The sequence below is a fragment of the Gymnoscopelus microlampas genome (genome assembly GCF_963454915.1).
Source record: "Gymnoscopelus microlampas genome assembly, chromosome: 17".
Classification (NCBI taxonomy): domain Eukaryota; kingdom Metazoa; phylum Chordata; class Actinopteri; order Myctophiformes; family Myctophidae; genus Gymnoscopelus; species Gymnoscopelus microlampas.
The window spans coordinates 17117483-17142217 of NC_139954.1; the positions used below are offsets into that span (position 1 = coordinate 17117483).

At 43.0% G+C, this 24735-nt stretch overlaps 2 protein-coding genes across 2 annotated transcripts; one reads left to right on the forward strand and one right to left on the reverse strand.

Annotated features, from left to right (window-relative positions):
* Positions 1 to 1265: 1265 nt before the first annotated feature.
* On the forward strand, positions 1266 to 3899 carry LOC311064768 (tetratricopeptide repeat protein 7B-like; the record flags this gene model as incomplete). Its single annotated transcript, XM_084084706.1, has 2 exons — positions 1266 to 2138; positions 2238 to 3899. 2 exons carry the CDS (start codon positions 1266 to 1268, stop codon positions 3897 to 3899), a joined length of 2535 nt encoding a protein of 844 aa, XP_083940832.1.
* Positions 3900 to 20834: 16935 nt separating this feature from the next.
* Positions 20835 to 24251, reverse strand: gja3 (gap junction protein, alpha 3; the record flags this gene model as incomplete). Its single annotated transcript, XM_084084732.1, has 2 exons — positions 24175 to 24251; positions 20835 to 22378 (listed from the first exon to the last, which is right to left on the reverse strand). The coding sequence occupies exon 2, from the start codon at positions 22359 to 22361 to the stop codon at positions 20835 to 20837; it is 1527 nt and encodes a 508-aa protein (XP_083940858.1). The 5' UTR covers positions 22362 to 22378; positions 24175 to 24251.
* Between the last annotated feature and the right edge of the window lie 484 nt (positions 24252 to 24735).

A 24735-nucleotide genomic window follows, 5' to 3' on the forward strand; every position in this document is an offset into this window, starting at 1 on the left:
TAACACATGAGTGGCGTTACCTATAGAGCTTGAGGACACCATTCCAATTAAGAGGGTGACAGAAAAGAACAGGGCGGCCGCGTCCACTGAGTTCAATGGAGTAGTGGCACCATGTTCTATTGAATAGAATCTATTCGGTTCCTCAAGCTATATTTGGCCTACTGACAGCATGCTCAAGAAATAGGCTATGGTGCTGATTAGTCCAGCAGTTTGCTCAGCTCAGAGATCAGCTCATTTCTAAAATACACAGACTGAATGAATTAACTTTGGATGTCTGGTTCCTTGTTTGCTGTAACATTTGTGTTTGAGTTATTGACCTTATCTCATATAGAAATGAACTTCTGATAAAATAGACTGAGAGTCCTGGCCCAGGATCTGTAGACGGTGCTGAGTGAGAGAGCAAATGTTGAAGATGTGGGGGCTATGCTATGACAATGTTGTAACCTTTCCTCAATTTTTTTTTCCAAAATTTTTCAAAGGATTTTCAGAAATACTTTAGTTTATAATAATACTGTTAATCACAAATGTTTTTTTTTTTAATAATCTAAATTCATAATGTATTTTTAATCCCAGGTCCCAGGGAAACACCTTAATATGTCTCGAGCTGAAAAGGTTTGGGAATCCCTGCATGGTGTAATGGATATAAAGATGCGCACCTAATGTAACAAAATAACAATAACAATTAATTTTATTTAACATTCTGTTGAAAATGCACTTTAATTCAATTTCTTCAATGTTTCTTCGTTCCTTTATATTCTTTACAGGTAAACACATTTTTTAGGATTGTAATACGTCTCACTGTGTAGCCTACCGTCTGATGAGCGAATATGTGTCCAGACAAATGTCTAGTGTCACGCCCCAGACTGGTGGTCTAGGGGGAAAGGGATGTTAACACTCTACCCAGTTGAAGGATGGAAAAGAAAAACTATGAATTGATGTTTATTTACATTGAGAGTGACTGGTGCTGACAAAGGTGAAACGCATAGAACGGCAGTCATACTGTTAGCTTATTAGAACTGTATCAAGTCCAAGCATACAATTCTAAATTCAGAACAAAATGCAAGGATGCCTGCGCAAATCGGTGTTGTCAAGAATTCATGGCAACGGTTTGTGTTGTGTGGACATCAGGCCCGAGCTCTAGTCACCAGCCTGTGTAACTTGTGTTATATAGTGTTATACTTCGACTTTGTTAGAAACAACTCAGAGGGAAACAGAGGTCAATCCCACTGCCAGCAGTTCAATGGGATTAGTCTCATATTCTGAAGATGGCTGCAAGGAAGTCTGGCTCACGGCTGGAGATTGAGATAGAGCGATGTCGCTCGGAAGGGCAATGGAACAAAATACCTGAACTAGTACGGCAGCTGTTGGCCAAATCTGTATCAAATGATGACCATGGGGAGTTACTTCTGGGGCAGTGCAAGCTCCAGACCTATTTAAAGGAGCTCCCCATCAACCAGGGAGTCCGTCCCAGAGGAACAACACCCAAACTGGTAGAGATCAGGAAACACTTCATAGCTGCTCTGGACAGAGGAACCCTCAAGGCTGACTACCTGCAGGAGGCCAGCCTTCTGATGGCTAAACTCTGCTACGTGGAGGGAGAGTACAAAGATGCCCTAGCCCACTACAGCAGAGTGAATCTGGATGAGCTGCAGCACGCGGGAGCTCCAGTCTTCAGGCTGTTCATGATAGCAGAGGCCTATGCTACTAAAGGGTTGTGTCTAGAGAAGGTCCCGGCGGTCTCTCCAATCCTCTCTGATACAGGGCCGTCCCGTAAGAGCATGCCCGAACGGCTCCAAGAAATACTCACCTGCTATGAGAAGTCTGGAGACATCGCACTGCTCTACCTGCAAGAGATGGAGAAGGTGATGTCGGCAGGCATGCAGAATCACAGTCCCACGCCGGGTCCTGTGACTCAGGACCTGGAGCTGGGCTACTTCCTTGAGATGGACCTACAGAAGACACACATCATCCACTTCACGAACGGTGACTTGATGCAGAGAGTGGTTCGGTTTCGGGAGATTCTACGAGCCGTGGAGACGAGAACGACTCAGAACCTCTGCATGACCATGGCCCGTCAGCTAGCAGAGATCTTACTCAGAGGTATGTGCGAGCAGAGTTACTGGTCTCCATGGGGAGCAGTGGTCGGATCTTCTCTGGATCCTCCCACTGTGTCCCCATTGGACAACCCAAAGCAGCAAGATCTGCCCATTACGTACCCATTGGACTACCCCATACAGCAAGATCTGTCCACTGCGTCCCCATTGGATGACCCCACGCAGCAAGGACACACCCACACCAAGGACTACACCCTGAGCCAACATCCACAATTGTACTCTGGAGATAATCTCTTTTGTCCCCAGGAGAACAGAGAGGAGTTGCTGCTGCTTCTCATTAGTGAGTCTATTGCTAACCATATACCCGAACACAACCATCGTATCATCAGCCTCCAGTCCGCCTCTTTGGTGTATGATCTGCTGACTATAGCTCTGGGCAGGAGAGGGTATGAGATGCTGTCTGAGTGCCTGGAGAGAGCCATGAAGTTCGCCTTTGACGAGTTCCACCTGTGGTACCAGTGGGCCCTGTCACTGATGGCCACTGGGAAGTCGGCGCGAGCCGTCAAGGTTCTCAAGGAGTGCATCCGCCTCAAACCGGATGACCCCACCATCCCCCTGCTGGCCGTCAAACTGTGCATAGGACCCTTGCACTGGTTGGATGAGGGGGAGTGTTTTGCCAAGATGGTCTTAGACATGGGGAATAAAGCAGCAGACATCAGAGCCAAAGGATATCTGGCCATTGGCCTGGTCTACAGCCTCAAGGCTACTGACGCATCGCTGAGAGGCACACAGGACGACTACCAGAGGAAGGCTTTGGCAGCCTTACAGAGAGCGCAAAGTCTGTCTCCTACTGACCATTTAGCAGCGTTCTACCTGGCCCTGCAGCTGGCTGTGTCTAGACAGATTCCAGAGGCTCTGGGCTATGTCCGACAGGCTCTGCAGCTCCAAGGAGATTATGTCCACTCCCTCCATCTGCTGGCCTTGCTGCTGTCTGCCCAGAAACATTACCATGATGCATTTGACGTCATAGAAATGGCCCTGTCCAAATATCCCAAGAACTTCAATCTTTTGTACACTAAGGTGAAGCTGGAAACACTGTGTCGAGAGCCTCAGGAGGCTCTGCTCACCTGTAAACACATGCTGCATATCTGGAAGAGCTTCTACAACCTCACCAACCCGACTGACTCAATACGTGGCGTCAGTCTGATGGACAGAGCGATCGCAGACAAACGGCAGCTCAATCCCATGGCCCTGCCTGACTTCAGCAACCCTGGGACCAGCTCAGTCCATGCAACGTCCATAGCAGACAGTCGTGTGGAACAGACTCTATCAGAGGTGGCGTCCTCCCTGCAGAGCAGCGCTGCAAAACACAGCCCCCTGAACCCCTGGATGACTCTGTCCCAGATCTGGCTGCACACAGCGGAGGTGTTCATTGGCATGTCCAAGCTTGCTGATGCCATGGCGTGCACAAAAGAGGCTGCCAACCTGTTCCCCACTTCGCACAAGGTGCTGTATATGCGCGGCCGGGGCGCCGAGCTGCGGGGCAACATGGACGAGGCCAAGCGGTGGTACGAGGAGGCCCTATCCATCAACCCCACGCACGTCAAGACCATGCAGAGACTGGGTGTGATTCTCCAACAGCTCCAGCGTTACAGTCTCTCAGAGAAGGTTCTGAGGGATGCCGTGCAGGTCGACTGTATGGCTCATGATGTGTGGAACAGTCTAGGGGAGGTGTTGCAAGCTCAGGGCAACGCTGCAGCCGCCACAGACTGTTTCCTCATCGCCCTGGAGCTGGAGGCCAGCAGTCCCATCCTGCCTTTTACCATCATACCCAGAGCCCTCTGAGATAAACAAATACATAGTAGCATGGTAAATGGTGAATTTATATAGCGCCTTTATTCCAAGCACTTTACAATGTGCATTACATTTACCAATTCACACATTCACACACAGACGGCAGAGGAAACCATGCAAGGCACCAACCTGCTCTTCAACGGGTTACGTGTCTTGCTCGAGGACACTTTGACTCTAACCCCAGGGGGAGCTGGGGATCGATCTGGGAATCTTTCTCATTCCCAAAGGGGCCCTTCTACACTATGAGCTAGTAGATCAGCCATTTTCACTATATTTGAGAATGTCTTTGGAAATGTTCTTAAGTTCAATATAGCAAGGCATTGATATTAAAAAGAAAATGTACAGTACTTCATAATTTGTAGTTTTCAATGCTTGAGTACTTCCTTGAGTATATACTTTGTCCACCACTTTTTATGGTAGAATTTCTGTGATGTCTTTTATTAATACTTTTTTTTAATAGCTTTTCTCTTATATAGAAACATCACATATAAATGAAAGGGGGAAAAGCTAAACAAAAGGATCTGGATTCCCCCATCTCCACAAAACCTATGAATTTCTGTGTAATATTCAGTGTATCTTGTCACTGACATGTAAAGATTGTTCTTTCACACATCGGTCATCTTGAGCCTATGAGTTAAAAGTTCCATATCATATATCTCCAGTCACAATCTTCAGCCATTCATCTTCTTGGTGATTCTGTCTTGTACCATCTCTTCATAATGAGATATTCAGCAAATATCTGTCTTGTCATAACACAATATCTCCTGTCATATTACCAAAGCATACATGACCCAGGTATATATATACATATAGCCCAGTATTGATTTAACCACACAAAAACGGCCACTGTTGCAGATGAGCAGAGCAGTTTTAAAAGCCAATGAAACAACAACAATTTAGTGATAGTAAAGATTATATCTACAATTAAATGTATAATATTAATGCCATTTCATAATTACAATACAATATCTCTGCTGTCGGGCAGAAACCAACTCCAAAATGTTATTTTTTTTCAGGAAATGAAAAAACAAAATATACATTTTTCAGGAAATGAAGAAAGCCTTATATTTTTTTTAAACAAAGTAATACTGCCTCATCAAAGTTGGTATTGTGACTTTATACATTGTATTATCACCACCTTACCTAAATCCAGCTCAAGTGGAGTTAGTAGGTTTTGTCCATCATTGATAAGAACAGCTGACAATGGATCTCCAAGCTCACAATGCATCACAATGCATGAATTAATGCTCTGACGCTTCATGACACTGCTTATATAGGCCGAAAATAATAAGCAGGACTTTAAATATTACAATAACTTCTGCAAAGAGGGGTTCCCAGAGTTGCAGTTTCAGTAGAACTACAGAGGGAAATGCTATATGAACTAATTTCTTGTCACATTGCTCTCCTCAGAAAACACTACATAGATTTTAGAAATAGAATTAATTGTTTTCATAACATTAGACATTGAACACTGAACAGTATTGCCTAATTTATGCTTTGCCAAATATATCCATATATCCGATCTACAAGCGAGCTTGTATCCTACATCTGATATTTTCAGTGTGTGACCTTCGTACAAAGTATAAATTAGGCTAATGGGCATGGAGGCTTATGGCTCTGGTATCTCCAACTCAGACAAGCTTGCTGGGGTTTAGTCCGGTCAGATCGTAGCTAATTTGTAAACAGCCTCTCGGAGCCAATTGAGGACTCTGCTAATTCACCCACCATTGGTTGGTCCTGCACATTAGTTAATCATTTACTGGTTAGTATTTGAGTATTTTCTCTCACAAGTAGGGGATTGCCTGAGTATCACCATTTTCTTTTCTTGTATCTTTGTACATGTGGTCAGGACATTCTCGATGTCCAGGCTGTCTGTGTCTGTACATTTTTAAGATTTCTCTCTGTTTATTAGTCAGTCACCTTTGGTCAAATATTCTGCCATGGTGTACTGTCTAGCCGGAGAACATTCAAGTTTACTATTGGCTTTTGTTGTTTTGATCAAATGGGTTTCTTTTTTTCCCTATCCAAGTTTCTATAGCACACAGAATATGCCTGTGATTTGTTAGCAGAAGTTTCTTGGGTTTCTTGGGCTTAAGTATTTAGTTATCATGTGTTAGTGGTTTGTAAACCTAACGTTTGTGGTTCAACACCACCATTTGGCAGATTTTAACCCTCCATTTTAAATTCTACAAGTATTTAAGTATTTCATTCACACTTGCATCTTCCATGCCAGCGTGGCTCAATACATTTCAGGGATTTATAAACCGAAGGTTCTAGGTTCAAAACTCAAAAACCCCAATAATCAACTAAAACAACTATGACATCAAACTGGTGTGATAAAAAATATACGAATTCAAATGCCTCAAATGCCTCAATAACACATTTAATCAAATTCCTCATATCAAACTGATAAAAATGTTTTTATTAAACAACATTAAAGATGAATACATTTTAATAATATTTATAATAAATAAAAGCAAACTAATAATATGAAACAATAGGAGAAAAACTATTAATAGTAAATCAAAAAATGTATTTAGTTTCTTCGCATTTTCTGTATGGAGGAAACATTTGAAAATTGTGCGAGCCAACAGTCTGTCTCAAGAGACAAGGGGTTAAGTGTTTCTCTTTTGCTCAGGGTCACTTTGCCGGCAATCAAACCTGGGATCTTTGGTTTCCCAGCCTCTCTACCCATTCAGCTCTGACTGCTCTGTAAAATGTTCTGGACACCAAACTGCATGCATAAAAAAAAAGCTAAAACTTCTTTAAATGTAAAATAGATTACAAGCCCACAATGCGTCATGATGCAACACCCGTATGGTTTGTTGTTAAAAAGATACAATTTTAACTCTTTGTCTATAATGGGTACACCAGTTTGAGAGTGGTTAAAATAAATATTTTGGGGGTTTTCCTCTGTATTTGGAAAGAGTGCACACAAGGTACTGATATAGTAAAAACTAGAAAAGTGCGCTCCTCTGAGTGCAGATCTGCGCCAGGCCTGATTGCCTAGCCAGGGCCCGCAAATTTCGGAATTCAGTCATAGCCTCGCCCTCGGCACACCGATCGGGAACCACTGCCCTCCCACCGTTTGGGAACCATACTTTAAAGCCACTCTATTAAATTACATAAACCCCGGACTACAGTCTGTCAATTGCAGAGGAGTAAAATGAGGCTGCCTCACACCTAGGGTCAGCTGTCAACTGAACAATGTGCTCTTTCCGCCAACAGGGGGCGCTGCGCATGCACTGTGGGCCCCTCAGGGACTGCTGTGGTGTGACCAGCAGAGGATCCCTAAAGCCTTTTTTTTTATGATCGTCACAGCACAAAACATTTTGTTGAAATAATACCCATGGTTACCACCATCACATGAGGGACCGTCGCTTTGTTGACCTTCCACGTCAGGGCACACGTACCGTCCGTCTGAAAAGTGTTTCCTCTGCAGGGAGCTGACGTATGGGAGGGACGGTTCTCTCTCCTGTGTACACACACCCCACAAAACTAGCCTGCTGCCACTCAATCTGTCCTAAAACCCCAAGGTTTGTCATTAGTATGTACAGTTATGTGTAATGGGATAATGTTTTTCTTTTTTTTTTTAAAGGGGGGAGGGATCCCCAAAATGCACATTTCATGTGCATTTTGGGGAGTATGGAACAGTTCTTTCTTTTTTCCTTTTTCTTTTTTTGAAGAGGCAAGCTTTTTTCTTTCTGTGCTATCTGGTTAGAGTTGGCCAGACTCCAATAACTTGCTCTATTGATCGAAAGCTAAAACGGCACTGTGCGCACACACGGCCAGCCCCTGCGGGAGAGCGGGGTGGGTGTAAAAACATTTTTTCACCCTCGTGGGGTTTTTTTTTGTTTGGGCTCAATCCCCGGTTCTTTCACGGGGCATAAAGGAAACGCTGCCCTCAGCAGGGTCATGTGGGCTAGGCCCGCAGCAGAGGCGGAGGACAGACTATAGGTGGCGATTAGTGTGTCTAATGTGCAACGAATCCTTTTCGAATCACATGATATGAACTAATGTCGCCATTTTATGATAAAACAACAGCGATGGGGAGGGGAGGTGTGTGGGGTGAGTGTACAGCTGCATTGGGGACAGGGATGGATGTGGGTGTTGGGGGGGGGGGGGGGCATGGAATGGATGACAACTGCATTTCTAACATTTTGTGCCTCCCCCGGTTTGTGCCACCGCACACTGGTGAAGTGTGGGCAACACCGGGACTGATTAAAGTAAAGTAAAGTGGCCTATAACGAGACGTTTCGACAATGGGGACAAGCCATCAATTTCTGTTCATCAGCTTGGATCCTGTTTTTCACTTATTAATTTATTTGGAGCTTTCTTTTCCCTATACAGTAAACATTTCATTTTAATTTTTACAGTGCACTTCCTAGTTCCTGTTTGCTGCAGAAGTTTTAGTTTGTCCTTCCTATCGGGATGCTGAGCCAATGGGAGGGATGAAAATAACTGGACTATCTTTGACGGACAGCCAAAGTCCTGCCCCCGCAGGACACAGAACAATTTAACCTTGGCTCTTGGAGGAGGGCTGTTTTTTGGGTGGGGTTGATCCGGGGTGCGTTCGGATATACAGCACTGAGCGCACTGGCCAATACAAACTAATACGTGAGTGTGCTCCAGGTGTGCATTTCCGAACGCACCCTGTTTTAAATTTAGGATGGCCCACCCCACTTTGGTGTGAGTGGTGAGACATACTGGAGTAATGACGTATAGTTTACTAGCACCACCACGCCCATGCCTTCTAAATGAGGGGAATATACAGATGTGTTCCTACAAGATGGAACATGTTATGGCAGTGGTTCTCAAAGGTTTTCATTTCAAGGACCCCCAAATTGATATGTAATTGGCCAAGGACCCCCATTTGATTTTTTTCTTCTCCAGGTACCCCCATAAGAGAAGATTTGTCAACAATTGTCAAGATGTTTCTAAAATAGCCAAAACATAAAATAGGACTTAAATGTTTAAACTGTTCCTCATTTAGCTGGAGACCCCCTTGAACCCCCTCAAGGACCCCTGGGGATCCCCACTTTGAGAACCAGTGCTTTAGGGTGCTGTAGCTTTGACCCAGGCTGTACTTCTCATTGTGTTTACTTTGTAGTGCTGGTGAGCTTGTTACAGTATGCTGCTGTGTTCTCAATGGATAAGTGTCCACTAACATACTTAAATTGTGAACTATTTCCAGTTAACCACATGAACCATAGCGTCCCTATTTTGTGGTGAATATTGGGCCAAGGCAAGTTAAGTCGTGTGGCACATTTCAACAACAAGGCAATTCCATGTACCTTACATAAAACATTAACCAAAAGAAACACATACAATGACATTTGAATTCAGTAAAAAGGAAGATTGTTTTTTATAAAACTGAAAAATGACAGAATAAAATGACAGAAAAGAAAAATCCTTTGTAAAGGGCAGCAGTGCTGATAGGAAACACCTACTGTATTACCCTATAGACAGGAAACACCTATTCAAGACCCAGAGCAAAATAAACACAATATTAAAGGACATTTGAATACAATAAAGATGAAAAAAACTCTTGATAAAAGGCAGCAGCAGACAAGAAAGTTTTTTAGCTGCGATTTAGAAGAACTGAGAATTGTAGCAGATCTGAAGTTTTCTGGGAGTTTGTTCCAAATATAGTATGAGCTGCATAAAAACTGAATGCTGCTTCTCCACGTTTAATTCTGATTTCTGGGACAGAAAGAAGACCTTTCCCAGACAACCTGAAAGGTCTGGATGGTTCATGATATAGCACAAGATCAGAAATGTATTTTGGCCCTAAATCATTCAATGATTTATAAAAGAATGTGAGCTTGTAGATCGGCTATTGTCTGCAAAGATATTTATTGTAGAGCGAAAACAGGAGGGGCCTAGTATAGAGTCCTGGGGGACTCCGGGCAACTAAGTATATAGGGTTTAAATGGTTAACCACTTTCAACCTGGTGTCCCTATTTTGGGCATGTCATTTCAGACAATGTTCAGAGGTATGTAGGATTTAAGCAGTTAATCTCATTTGGTCCCTACTTCAGCCTCTGATGAAAATAACAAATAGTTCAAATAAGAGAATGTCATGAATTAAGTCAACCAATGATGAATGGTGAGCTGTTAAGATAAGAGCTTGTGGCACATGATGTGACGGCCAGTTAGGACAGACAGGCAGGAGACATTAGGCAATTTTGATGTTAAGTGAGGAGACGGCGCATGCTGTCACTCCCAACAACCTCTTCACTGTTGCAGAATGATTCACTATAGGGATTTAGCTGAACACTTCCAAGCTATGAGTACTGTATGTTGTCTACTGTAGCATACATGCTGTTCTGCAATGTCTGATTGAATGAAATGCGAGTCCTGCATGTCTGTGCACTTTACTGGTGGTCCTGTGTTCATCACTTAACCACTTTCAACCTATCTAACACTGATTTTCAAATGTTATATACCATATTTATTGTTTATGAGAATGTGAAATTATAGCATAGGTACTGTTTTCCCACATTGTTTGAATTTCCAGCATTGATCTGTGGTTAATGTTTGGATGTCACTGCACCTTGTGCCATAGAACTCTTTATGCGAACTTCACACTTACACAATACAATTTGTACGTACTCCATGTAACAGTACAGTTTGTGTTTGGATTCAATCACAGAATAAAACCACATCCCAGAATCACTGATATTATCAAGTAGCCTACTATGATGAGAAATGATTTATGTTTATAATCCAGTAGGAAGCAAAAGCACATGTATGGGGTTCATACGAAGGTATTACTTTAGATGATGCAGTGACAACCAGACAGATGCTTAATGTTGGAATACCGACAGGTTATAGACATACTGTACTAAATACTGAATAAAAAGTTAAAAGACAGACAGATTATTCTGGGCAAGCGAATGTCTCATGGTAGCCTGTAGGTGTCGCTGTAGAGCTGACCTTACTTTATACATCTCTGCCCCCTCTACCTGCCCCCCCTATCTCTCTGTGTGTGTGTGTCTGTCTCTCTCTCTCTCTCTCTCTCTCTCTCTCTCTCTCTCTCTCTCTCTCTCTCTCTCTCTCTCTCTCTCTCTCTCTCTCACCCCACCCCTTCTACTCCTATGGACAGACAGGCAAAACAAGCTTTCCCACATGACACCACACACTGTAAAAAAAAACAAAAAAACACATACTACCCCATTATTATTTGGAGTGTTCTAATAATGGGTACAATACAGCCATTTTCTCTTTTATCTTCAGCAAATGAACATTAAAATGGTTATAGTACTGTATGAGTTATAGTACTGTTAATTTTAATGTAACAAATCAAATTGTTTAGGGCGTTTTTGTCGAGTCATTGCCAAACAAATAGGTACTGTTAGTACCTGTGAAGCCGTGGTTCCTAAAATACCGGTGTGGGTTCAAGCTTAGGTGTTCATTGAAATCAAGTCAAGTCAGATGTGAAGAATATAGTGTACAAATAAATCAATAAAATATAAAATATAATTAATAAATATAAAAATATATATATTTAAAAATGACAACTTCTTTCCATAAAGCCGTAATTGTGGCCTCTTAGAAACTCCTTCATCACTCTCCTGAAATACATAAAGGGAGGCTGTGGTATTTGTACTGCGGGCGAGTGTGAATTTGTTAGGTGATTAAAGACTATAAATAGCCTCCTGTCTGTTTGGAACAGTGGACTGGTTTCTTAGTGGCCTGCTGTCAGACAGTGGCATTCCCTTTAGTGGCTGCTTGTCCACAGTGGGGCTTTGCTGGGGACAGGGCCAAGTGAAAATCTATAAATCACAGGTTTTAAAACACATTTTGTGACACCGTCAACCACCCTGGATACTGTTGGATCTTCATAATACCAAGAGTCTAGGCCTATTTTATTAACTATCGATTATTTTACTTAGCGATTATTATATCAATTACTTGTTCCATTAATGGAATAGTCTTTAACCTTTTTTTTTTATCAACAAATATATGCAAGAAATGTTTATTGATTTATTATCAACAAAACCGATTAGTCTGATAGACTAATTTTTTCACTACACAGTTTTATGACAAAATATTAATCTACAAGCTCACAACACATGCTTGTGGATCTGCTATTAGAAATATCGAAAATGTATGCTTTTATTAAAATACATCATTTTTGATAATGATAATTCCTTTTAACAGGTCGTTCATGAAAGTCCTTGCGGTCTTGTTTCCAATGAGAACCTGTGAGCAATTAGGGGTTAAGAGTCTTGCTCAGGGACAAATTTCATTTCATCGACACATATGCTGACATGGCCTGGAATCGAACCTGGGGCAACCAGGGCCTCTGGCTCCCTAGGCGGGCTCACTAACCATTCAGCTATGGCCGCCCCAGGTGATGATTGATTTAATCATTAATTTATTTGATTAACTTTTGCACCCCATATTTCACATCACTAGCCCATCTGGAAGGTCTCTACAGAGATGCTGTTATGAAGAGCGACAGTGTCAGCGATGATCATGATGATAAACCTAATTTATATACTGTAGCGCTTTAAAACAAATTCTGCATAATACAAGATGCTGTCCAGAGTTTAAAAAAATCACACCCTGTGTGAAGGTAGCGGCGCCTTTGATACATTTTGTCATCGATATGTGTTTATAATGTGTTTATAAACACACGTGTCATGTGAAGCTTGACCAATCACTTTGTTGACGGGTCTGACCAATCAGAGCGTTGACGGGTCTGACCAATCAGAGCGTTGGCGGGTCTGACCAATCAGAGCGTTGACGGGTCTGACCAATCAGAACGTTGACGGTGAACACGGACAAAGTCAGGTATAGTAGAGCAGGATCCGCTCTATACCTAAAGGTATAGAGCGACTAGCGCCGCTAAAAATGATTAGTACAGTAGGCTATGTAAGCCCTGTTTGTCCCTTTGATAGAAAGCAGGCTACTGACAGACTGACTGGCAGAGTGAAGCCTCCAGCCTTGCCAACAGACCAACTATCACCACTCACTCTTCAGCCACTGGACTCCAGAGCCCAGCACTTATGTATTGTACTCTGTTCAATCAAGACACAGTTCATTGGACCCCAATAACTAACATCCTTTCCAAATCATTTTTGCGCAAGTGATAAGTGTCACTCCCTCTAGTCCCACTCCCAAAAACGACACAGTTTTTTTTTTGTCACGGTCCGCTCCTCGGGCTGTGGACTTTGACTTTATTTACTATTTAGACCTTGATGCCCTTTTATGGTCATGGACACTTTAGGCCGGTTAGGTCGACTTTATTATTTAGACCTTGAAGGCCTTATTTGGTCATGGACACTTCAGGCCGGTTAGACCTTAAGTGCATACTGCTTCTTCTGTATTCTGCATATTGTATGTTCTGCTTTCTGCATGTTCTTTTTGTATTGTATCTGTCATTCTGTTGCTGCCTTTTGCATTGGTGTTCTGTGCTTTTACCTTGTAGTATTGTTTCCTGTATGCCTTCTTTACTGTTTCCTGTCTTGTCTCTCTTACCCTTGATTAGTGTTGTTCTCCACCTGTGTCCTGTTGTGCCCCAGCCAATCACAGTGTTGATTGTAGTTTGAGTTCACCTGCGTCCTGTTCCCCCCTGTCTATTTAAACCCTGTGTTGGCATTATGTTCTTGTTGGTCCGTAGACCTATGTCACGTGTGTTTGAGTTAGTGCTTGATGCCTACTTCTGGTTACCTAGTTATTTGAAACCCTGGTTGTTAAATAAACCTTTTGATTTGAACATTCTTGCCTACCTCGTCTGCTTTTGGGGCCTACCCGTTACGCACCCTGACAATTTTGCTCTCTTGCTGGCAAACAACCCAACGTAAAACTGTACAAAAACAAAGCATGATTCTGGCGCTGAGTCGGCTAAAGCTCGCAATGTTCGGCATGGCGCCTAACGGCTTGCTCGGTGATGCCTCTCATGATGCCTTTTAAATTACTGCCTAACATAATATTAGGGGCTGTCTATTCTAAAGCGGGCCGAGTGGTCCACCTCGATGGGGGTGACCGTTCCGCTCATCATGGTCCGCGGTTGGCCAGAGCGTTACGGTTACCTTTTCAGGTCGTTACTTAGATACTTTGACCCTCTATAGGTCTGAAACAGATGATTCCTTTTCTGTTGCACTCTTTGTACTTTTGTCTGGATAGGAGTCACCCGCTAAAGTGTGCAATCATTATGTCAACTGTGTGTTAACAATTGAATGAGGTTTCCCAGCAGCAGTAAAGTTCACCGCGTGGCATGGTGTCCCTCACAGTGTTACAAATCAACAGGCAGGCGTAGTGTAACAGCGCAGGGCAAGTTTGTGATAAATGTTTTCATCTTAGGTGTTAAGACTGACACAGCCGCCTTACTGTACTTTAATTAGGCCATCATGTGTGTATGAAATGGAATCGTGGGTACCGTCTCTTCACTCCATCTTGCTTCTCTGGCCGTGGCTCAATGTCACATTCTCACATCCTCCGATGGAATGCAGAGTGAATGAGTGAGCTGGGGGCTGCCGGGTGAGAGGTGGAGGGATGTGTGTGTGTGTGTGTGTGTGTGTGTGTGTGTGTGTGTGTGTGTGTGTGTGTGTGTGTGCGTGTGCGTGTGTGTCAGTGTCAAAGAGTGTAAAGAAGGTCCTGAGAAAGCTACCATCCCTCCTAATGGCGATGACAGGTTCTGTACATGTGCCCTCTCTAATTTGGTATGTATGTATGTACTGTACGTACTTACGTATGTATGTACAGTATGTCCCCTGAGTAGACCATCTGTATGTTCCTATAAAATCAGACCAATCACGGCAAACTACACAGTTAAGCTGACTCTGCTACACCAATCACAGTCCCCTCAAACAAAGACCAATCATACTGAACTACACAGCTTAGGCTCAGCTGATGCTCCTATGCCAATCACAGCTCAGATACATTAGCACTCAATTGACACTGCTATGCCAATCACAGCTCAACAACATTTCCACACAAATCTCATGTTAGCATATTAGCTCATCACTGGTGATGTGTCAGCATTGTTCAATATATACAGGCTATATATCACTATACAGTAGCCTAATGTAAAGGTATGAAGGAAAGCAATTCACTCACAGTGAATTAATTATGTTTTATTATTACCAATATCATTGTTGTTGTAGCTGAGTACTGTGGACCTCACAAAATTGCATTTAGGTTCTTGTACCTGTAGTGACATTATTGGGCTGGCCTTAGCAATCAAACATCATGTCATCAGTAATAATTGGAGTGTTTGTCAACAAAAGCCAAACATATTTTCATCTATTGAGAAGTAGCGCTGTTATAAAGCATTCAAAAACTGGGACAACCTGATTGCCAAATATTTAGGGTACATACCACACACGCTCTAATGCCTGACCCCAGTTTGATTCCCGGCAGGCCGGACCATTTGCTGCATGTCACTCACTCAACTGTATCTGTCAAATAAAGGCTTAAAAAATAATAAATACGTTAAAATTAGTATGGAACAATGAATTGCACATTTTAAATTATACATTTCTAGCTGTCAAAATAGTAAAAATATATTCTTCACACAAAATTGCCGATCTTAGCTAATGGGAGATGTTTGTGTTGCCTATCGAGTAGTAATATTAGCCTACCTATGGAGCTGGTAGCATATGAAGTGTCTTTCACACTAATAGATGGATAATAGTGGAAGCAATGCTTGTTAAATCACTGATGAACTAATAACTAACTTTGTCAAATTGAGATGCCTCTTTGTGGATTGGAATAAATCCCCTGTGGTTACTGCTCTCAAGTTCACGCTATAAGGCACAGTATAAGGCAACAACTATAATTCTGTTGTATTGCATTCATTTCACCTAATAAACTACAATTAATGTGACATATAAATGCAATATAGGATGGTGTTTTTGGACCAGTAGGCTGCCCTGAAGATAAACTTGGGGTCAACAAGTTCAAACGTCAAAGCAGCTCTTGCTATCTCTGGTTGTTAAATACATAAATAAAAATAAGGGATTAAGGGATTTTCTCTAAAAAGAAAGATATTATGTATTTATTTATTTGTCAAAAGGAGGCCCTTTTGACAAATTACGTGCAGTAAAGGGCAACAGATTAGGGACAACTTCAGATATTTACATACCGGTACTAGTCAACATATTACTGTTTACATATTAATCCATAACTAAATACTAGTCCTGTCAGTTGCTTTAAAAGATATAAGTCTATGGAAATGATTGTTCTCTATAACTGCTGAAAAAGCTGTCTGAGTATGTAGAATCATGACATCACGCGCAGTTTAAGTTGCTAGTTGTAGATCGTCTCTGGGTGGAAACCTCATGCAAAATGTCCAAAACTGTTACCTTTCAGGATTCAAATAAAGAAATTGCGAAAGTAGCAGATCTACAAGCTTAAAACGCTACTTTTGATACTTTTGTGTGACGCTGTAGCATGATCAAGTAGGGCATTCATTGACAAAAAAAACACAAAAAGTTAGAATATGGAGATAAGAGGTTTCTGCCCGACAGCGACGACATAATGTATTGACTGTACTCGGTATAACGTCCTCTAAATGTAGCTGTTTGCAATGCTCTGGAAGCCTCGACTTCTAATGTGTTTGTTTATAGCGTTGCTGTCGGGCAGAAACCTCTTTTCTCCATATTCTAATCTAAGTTTTTGTCTTTTTCGTAAATTATTATGAATTTGAACCCTGAAAGTAACAGTTTTGGACATAATGAGGTTTCCACCCGACAGAGACCATAGGGTGTGTTTACCAGGTTGGAGTTCCTCCACATCACAAAATGTTATTTACCAGATGCTTTGTGAATGTGGGGGCGGGACACATTTACTGTAGCTGTTAAAACACTGATTGTACCCGATGGTGATGATGATCCTGGGATGACGGCCACGGTTTATGACACCGGAAAGGCTGGTGACAACAAGTTACATCCTGTCTGTGTTTCTGTTTAATAGGAACATTTGCCTTGATTTGAGCCTATAGGGAACTCACAGCTAGATGCAACATACCCTCATCCATCTACCTGAGTTTGATGCCCCTGTTGGTAATGGACTAGTAATCATAATGGTAGGGTGTAATATTAGAGGCTTCAAAGTTAAAGCCTGTAGTGCATAATAAAGTGCATAGGTTCTCTCATGATCCAATAGCATTGATTATTTCTTCAACAAAGTCTGCAGGGAAAGTAAAAAGAAAAAGATAAACACCCCACAATGACAGCAATATGGTACAAAAAAGTTTATTTAGTAACAGTTTTGTAAACATTTGAGGTAAATTAACATTTACATCAACTTGTTCTTACAAAATATTCATCATTCATACACAAGGCACTTCTTATTTAAGACAGCATGGAAAACGGCTTGCTGTTCCGAGCATCGTCGTTGTGAGATGGTTTGCGTTTACACTCTGACTAGCCAGAGATATCATGCTCTGCATGAGTTGCGAAGAAGAGAGTTTTGAGAACTCACTGGGCCGTGTGTGTGTGTGTGTGTGTGTGTGTGTGTGTGTGTGTGTGTGTGTGTGTGTGTGTGTGTGTGTGTGTGTGTGTGTGTGTGTGTGTGTGTGTGTGTGTGTGTGTGTGTGTGTGTGTGTGTGTGTGTGTGTGTGTGCGTGCGTGCGTGCGTGCGTGCGTGCGTGCGTGCGCGCATGTGCGTGCGTGCGTGCGTGTGTGTGTGTGTGTGTGAGATGGGGGAAGGGTGAGGGGGGTCTTTTTGTGCAGGCAACTTCAAACGATACAGACTGTCAGGGAGGTTGCATGCCGGGGAAGGAAAGGAATGCTTAATTTACACCCCATCGCACGACAGTGCCTAAAAGGACTGACGCTCAAGTTACATAATATTTTATAGCTTGAAGATCAGTTATTTTAGGCAAGCGACACAGTCGTTCTGCAGAGTATAAATTAGGCTGAAAAGGCCAGCTACCCAGCTAACACTCTCGCAACAGAAGAGCGAGTCGATATGACAGTCTAACTAGAGTCTCATTGAGTTTGTGAGAACACAGTGAAAGCACTGGGTGAACACACAGAAAATACTCCTCTATCTCTCTCTCGTTATTTTTTTGTTTTTTGTTTTTTGTTTTTTTGTCTTCAAACTTGCTGGAAGAAGTTTCAGACTCGTGAGTTTTAAAGAAACACACAATGAACACGTTTTGTATCCCTACATTCAAATTATTATTCTCTTTTAAATACTGTCTTTGGTGTGAAGAGCTGCTGCATTTTATCGTTTTAAGACATTTTCTTTTTTCCTTTGAGGATTATGAGATTGGCAGCTTTGATGTCTTGCTCTCTCTCTACTATACTACCACCAATGTTAGCATCATGAAACAGCATTACTTTGCCTAAATGTGCAAATCGTTAACTACTAAAATGTAAACTTTAAGAACCAAAAAAAAAAAAAAAAAAAAAAGATCATAAAGCAGATAACAAAGATCTTTTGATGTCATTCGGTACGATGAACACGGATGGGGAAAGGCTGCCTGTATATATTACAAGTTGCATGGTCTGCTTTCTGTGTTCCAGTTTGCATTGAATGCTTGATATTGAACCATCTGGTAAATGTCTGAAATAGGACGCAGAATGAAATGTTTTGTCCATATGGTTATAGGTATCAGTTTCTAACCTTTCTTAAAATTAACGAGAAAACCAGTAGCACTTTACTTAAAAAATGCTTTACTGCAGGGTGTTAACCTGTGTATTAGTCTGCAGTATCTAGGAACGTCATAATACCATGTTACTGTAGTACTTAACGAAAGATTTCCGATGGCATAAAGGTATGACAACAACACATACCCAAACATAGGCCTAATTACAATGTGTTGTTACACCTTTATCAATAGTTACATAACTTTATGATATACATAATTATTTAGTACTTTCCCATAGATACTTTCCCATAGATGAATACAGAAGTTAACACACTGGAATAAGGTAAAAGCAAAGTGTCACAGCATTTGAAAATAAGTGCCTGGGCAGTGAATTGACCAAATAGCACATTGACATCCAAGGGACAGAATACTGTCAGACAACAAGCCATGTCAGTTTAAAGTGGGTTTAGATTTCTAGAGATCTCTAAGGATCGAGATGAACACAACGAAAAAGAAGCCACTGGGCTCATGCGCCCTGGCGTTTGGATACTCGTCCAATGCCAGGTCTTTTGTCCTTTTTTAAGCTCTTTAGCAAGCACAAACCGACTACTACAGGTATGCAATTTATGAGTATAGCTCAATTCAGTCTTTAAAAAAATAGCACTTTTCAGAATGAAATCAAGGATGAAGCACATGTAAGCATGTGAAAGTGAGAGCTTTCAACTCAAAAAGAGACACTCTCAACATTAAGATTGCAATGATTTAAAAAGGTTAAAGTGTTTTTCGATGGCAACACTAACCGCCAACCATCTCAATAAAAACTCAGTAGTTTCAAAGTCTAATTAGATAGCTTTGGCTTGTTTTCGAATGCGCTGAGAAAAAAATATCACTAATCTATTCACTAGATGGTGTCCTCATTTAGTTCAATCACATTTGCCTGATGTATGAATCCAAAATCAACGTTGTACAGTATAAATTCTGTGAAGCTACTGTAGAGCATTTGTTACTGTATGTCGCTTTAGCAGAGGCAGACATAAGAGCCTATGTCTTGTTCTAATTTCAATTTGAACTGTGTTAAATCGAACGGCAGGATGGAGAAGCCTTTGTAGAAACCCGGACAATAGCTAGGACTCTCAGGTATAATTTCAGCCATTACCCATTTCCCTTCACTGCTGTGTATACACACAGTACACGTCCGTGTGTTCTAAGGACTTCTAGGAGAGAAATAGGACGAGGGCAGCCGTTGTGCCTAATATTAAATCAATTGAATCCTTTCCATTCCCTCTTAGCACAAATCTTTCTGTGCCTCTGTGTGAGGCAACACAAAGGATGATGGGTACAACCAGGTCAGTTCAGTGAATCGGTGAGTTGTAGGTTTTACATGTACTGTATCCATCAAGTACACAACACAGTCAATGTTGGTTTAAAAACCACTTCCTGAATGAAATATGTTATTTAAAAACAACAACAGCCATTATATGTGGCAAAATCCAGGAAGTGTCACAGAAGAAGCAGGCACTCCAAGGTCAAAGGTCATTTTGTTGGACAAGCAGTCAACGGTGTCACCTTTGACACAGTACTGTGGTTCTCCAGCGTGTGAGTGCTGCTGGTTTCTGCTCACATTGCAAATGAATTGACCTGATGCATGCATGTATGACTGGTTGTACTGAACACACTATACATCCAATGAGTGGGGTTGACAACAATTCCAAGTGCCTGTGCTTCTCCCACATCAGAACGTGGTAGTTTATTCGTTGGCGGTTGTCAGCTATGTGCCTTTGCGATGACCTCACAAATGTACATGATCACTCTTAAAGGGAATAAATAAGTCTTTTTAGGTTCAACAAAAAGAGAAAAATAATCGAGAAAAGAAAAACAAAAAACTTGAGATCGCCCTGTTAACCTAAATCAAACCTAACAACGGTTGCATGTCTCTGTGTTAATCTGGTACGATAACAAACACAATGTCCTCTGTTCTGTCCAACACTGTCCGTGGATCCAACTGGCTTGTTAGCATTGCACGATCACACTTTGTGCGCGTGATTAAGACCACCTAACGACAAAGTTAGCCTGGACAACTCACCGATTGCACTAAATATCTCAACTACTGGTAATCCACTCATTTCCAGCTTCATTGAAACCCCCAGTTTCATCTTTCCTGCCTGAGTCGCCTTGCCTCGTGTTATTCTCTGTTATTGTTTCCTTTATGCTTATTTTGTGTAAAGAATCGAGAATGTATGTCTGGGGGGTTGCGTTGGTTGTTGGTTGGTTGGGGGGGGGGGGGGGGGGGCAGTATGGGGGAAGTTGTGGGGATGTTTATGGATCGATAGGGTGCGTGTGGTGTGTGTGTGTGCAAGGGGGGATCAGGTGTTTACTTAGACCGCCAGGTCGTTGGGTCTGGCCCTTATGCTGCTGCTCTTGCTGGCTCTACTGAGCCGGCGTGGGTCTGTGCCCACCGTGACGGGGGGCTCGTGCATCTCCACCGTTGTGGTGGTCATGTGACTCTCCTCCTGCTCGCTCTTCCCGTCTCCCCCGCCACCCCAGCCTCCGCCGTTGGAGCCGCTGCTGCCACCCGGGCCCACACCGTTGCCGTCGGTGTCGGGACCGGCGGCGAGGAGGAGTGGGGCGTCGCCGCCGTCACTCGGGTACGGCTGCTCGTTGTCGGCAGCAGCGGTGTTCGCCGTGGCGGAGGAGGAGGCAGATGACGGGGACGGGGAGGGGGAGGTGGCCTTCATCTCCCGAGTCTGCTGCTCGGTGGCCAGGTTGGCCCAGTTCTGCTGTGCGGCCAGCCTGTGGTTGTTGTTGTTACTGATGTAGTAGTGGTGAGGGGCGGAGGGGGCGGAGGGCTGGCGCAGGCCCCCCGCCGCCTCCTCTCCCTCCTCCCCCTCCTCCTCGTCCTGCCGCAGCTGCCGGAACTCCTCCATCTTGAACTCCCCCGCAGCGGGCGGGCCCGGTGCCGCCGCTACCACGGGCGACAGGAATGCCCCGCCCCCCGCCGACGTCACGTCCGTGTAGTCGGGGGGGAAGCTCTGCAGGCCCTGCGGGGCAGTTCTGGAGCCCGAGGCCACGATGCACTCGGGCTCACCGAGGTTGCCCCGCCGCAGGGACTCGCGGTCGGGGGCGAACTCGTTCGTCATGCCCTGCTTGACCTTCTTCCAGCCCAGGTGGTAGATCTCTAACAAATTCAGCAAAAGGGACACGCAAGCCACCACAAGCATAAATATGATGAAAATTGTCTTTTCAGTGGGCCGGGAGATGAAGCAGTCCACTGTATTGGGGCAGGGCCACCGCGCACACTTGTACAGGGGCCTCAACTGGAAGCCATACAGGAAATACTGGCCTAAAATGAATCCCACTTCAAACAGGGTCTTGAAGATGATGTTGAAAACATAGGTGCGTAACAAGGCGCCTCGGATGCGGATTTTGCCGTGCTCGTCTCTTATTGGTGGCTTCTCCTTCTTGCCTCTTCCTCCTCCTCCTCCGCCACCTCCTCCTCCCCCCACATCCCCTCCTCCGTTTCTATAAAGGAGCTCTTTCTCCTCCTGGAAGCGGGTGGCCTTGCGGAGCTCCTCTTCCTTCTCCTTGCGCTTCTCCTCCATGCGCACGATGTGCAGCACATGGCCCAGGTAGATGAGCGTGGGCGTGGATACGAAGATGATCTGCAGCACCCAGAAGCGGATGTGCGAGATGGGGAAGGCCTCGTCGTAGCATACGTTCTCGCAACCGGGCTGCTGCGTGTTGCAGGTGAAGTCCGACTGCTCGTCGCCCCAGACCTCCTCGGCCGCCGCACCCAGCACCAGGATCCTGAAGATGAAGAGCACGGTCAGCCACACCTTCCCGATGACCGTCGAGTGCTCCTGAGCGTTCTCCAACAGCCGCCCCAGAAAGCTCCAATCGCCCATGCTTCAAGATTTCTAGCCTATAGGGAGAGAGAGAGGACACGCTGCAGTGAACGACAAGAAGGCGAGCGAATGAACGGGGAAGACAGAGGGAAATGATATACCCTATATTGGCATGTAATCAAAGGGGGGAAAATAAATAAATATATATATAATTATATCAGATCTATAAGCTCACAATGCATTGCATCGCAATATGAGCTTTTAGACTTGCCCATTGGATGCACAGAAAAGGTTTCAACAGCAATGATATATTGGACAGACCGGTCTGGTCTTAGACTGGACCAAAACAATCTACCTGCAGGAACAACCCAGACATGAAAACTGACGATGTTGGTTACACTCTGACATGTTTCTACTTTTGGGTTATGTTTTGCATTATAAGGCTGCACTGCACGGCAAGTAAAACAGAATCCTCATAGACAGCTGCAGGCATCTATTTGCACAGCAACCTTGGTGTTAATTTAACTCTGAAAGGCTACAAATGTGTCATTTTTCACACTCTCAGAGTTAAATTAACACTGGGGAATTTACTGTGTGTGAGCGGTTATCGATAACAATTGGAAAGCCAAAGCGCAGCACTTTATGGAGGCCGTGATTCATGTACTGTATGGAGCAGGTGTTTGAGCGAACAATATTTCACTCTCCCTTTCTCTTTCTCTCACTGCCACATACAAACCTCTCTCTCTCTCTCTCTCTCTGTCTGTCTCTCTGTCTGTCTGTCTGTCTGTCTGTCTGTCTGTCTGTCTCTCTGTCTGTCTGTCTGTCTGTCTGTCTGTCTGTCTGTCTGTCTGTCTGTCTGTCTCTGTCTCTCTCTGTCTCTCCCTCTCTCACCTGTTCGCTCCGCTGCCCAGCAGGCATGTGCTGAGATCAACATTATAATGTTCAAAAACAGCAGTTAGCAGAGATGGGGCTCTGGTTTGGCACGCACGCACACATGCACGCTTGCACACACCAGAAACACACACTTACACTAGACAGACAGCCAGATAGACACACACACACACTCACTCACTCTCTCTCTCTCTCTCTCTCTCTCTCTCTCTCTCTCTCTCTCTCTCTCTCTCTCTCTCTCTCTGTCTATCGCTGTCTGTCCGTCCCCGTCTCTCTCTCTTTCTGTCACTCTGTCTGTCCATGAAGTCCATCCATGGAGGTCAAATCTAATGATGTAACTCTCATTAGGAACATAATCGCCTCTGTATGGAGTTTAACTCATATCCCAAAATGTAATAACAATACCAGAAACATTCTTCAAACACAGATAGTATTTAAAAAGTGAATGCCCTTTTTGTTTCACAACATGACTTTAGAGATTTGTGATCATGAAAAAAACAACAACAGTTCCATGGAAGCACCTCAGTGTTTGTTTATTAGTCCAAACAGCTATATGTAATGATGACTTTAGATCATATTAATCAGAAATCAAATACCTAGTACATAATGAAAGAAGATACTCACTATATTACGCTGCTTGTGCAATATTGCATACAAACGTCTGCTTGTTGAAAAATAGTAATACGTGAAATGAACCAAGATAACGGAAAACTAGATCTTACAGTAACAGACAATTCAAATGATCTGTCATCTGCTCTTACAGACATCTCTCACAAATGTTGTGCCTTTTATGTTTGGAGTATAGTTAGAAGTAGCTTTTGTTATCTGTGTAGTATGGGTTTGTGAACATTATGCACGTGAACATGCCAGTAAATACCTATCACCAGAACGCATTCACACGAGGCGAGTGCAAAACACACACACACGCACGCACGCACGCACGCACACGCACACGCACACACAGAAAAGAGGAGAAACTTACTAAAATGTTCTTGTGTTAAAGGTAATAACTCCATCGACTAGTGTTCACAATATGTATGACACCTAGAAGAAAGGAAAACACAAGCCATTAATAAATTAAGCAGCATTTACCAGCATTAACCACTTAAACGCTATATATACTTCACAACACGAATAGCAAAATAGCCGATCTACAAGCTCACAACGTGTCGCCATGTGATGGGTTGTGAGCTTGCAGATCGGTTATTTTCGTTATTTGGAGACTATTTTGATAGTTGGTATTTCTGTTATACTAACTGATTCAAAACGTTAGTCAGAATGTTGCAATAAGCATAGTTTAAGAAATAGACCTACATTTAGAAATAAAATATGAAATTATGTTTTTTTTTTCATATTTAAGATATAATAATCCTGTCAATGATGCATATTTCCGTGATTAAATAAGACTGTTTTAACCATCCATGTTTGGATAAGTTTGAACTATTGAGTGAACTGTACAAACTTCTAAGAGTATAAGGCTGATTAAAGGTAATAAACCCATTAAAGAACTAGGAAATATGTCTTTATTATCATACATATTTGT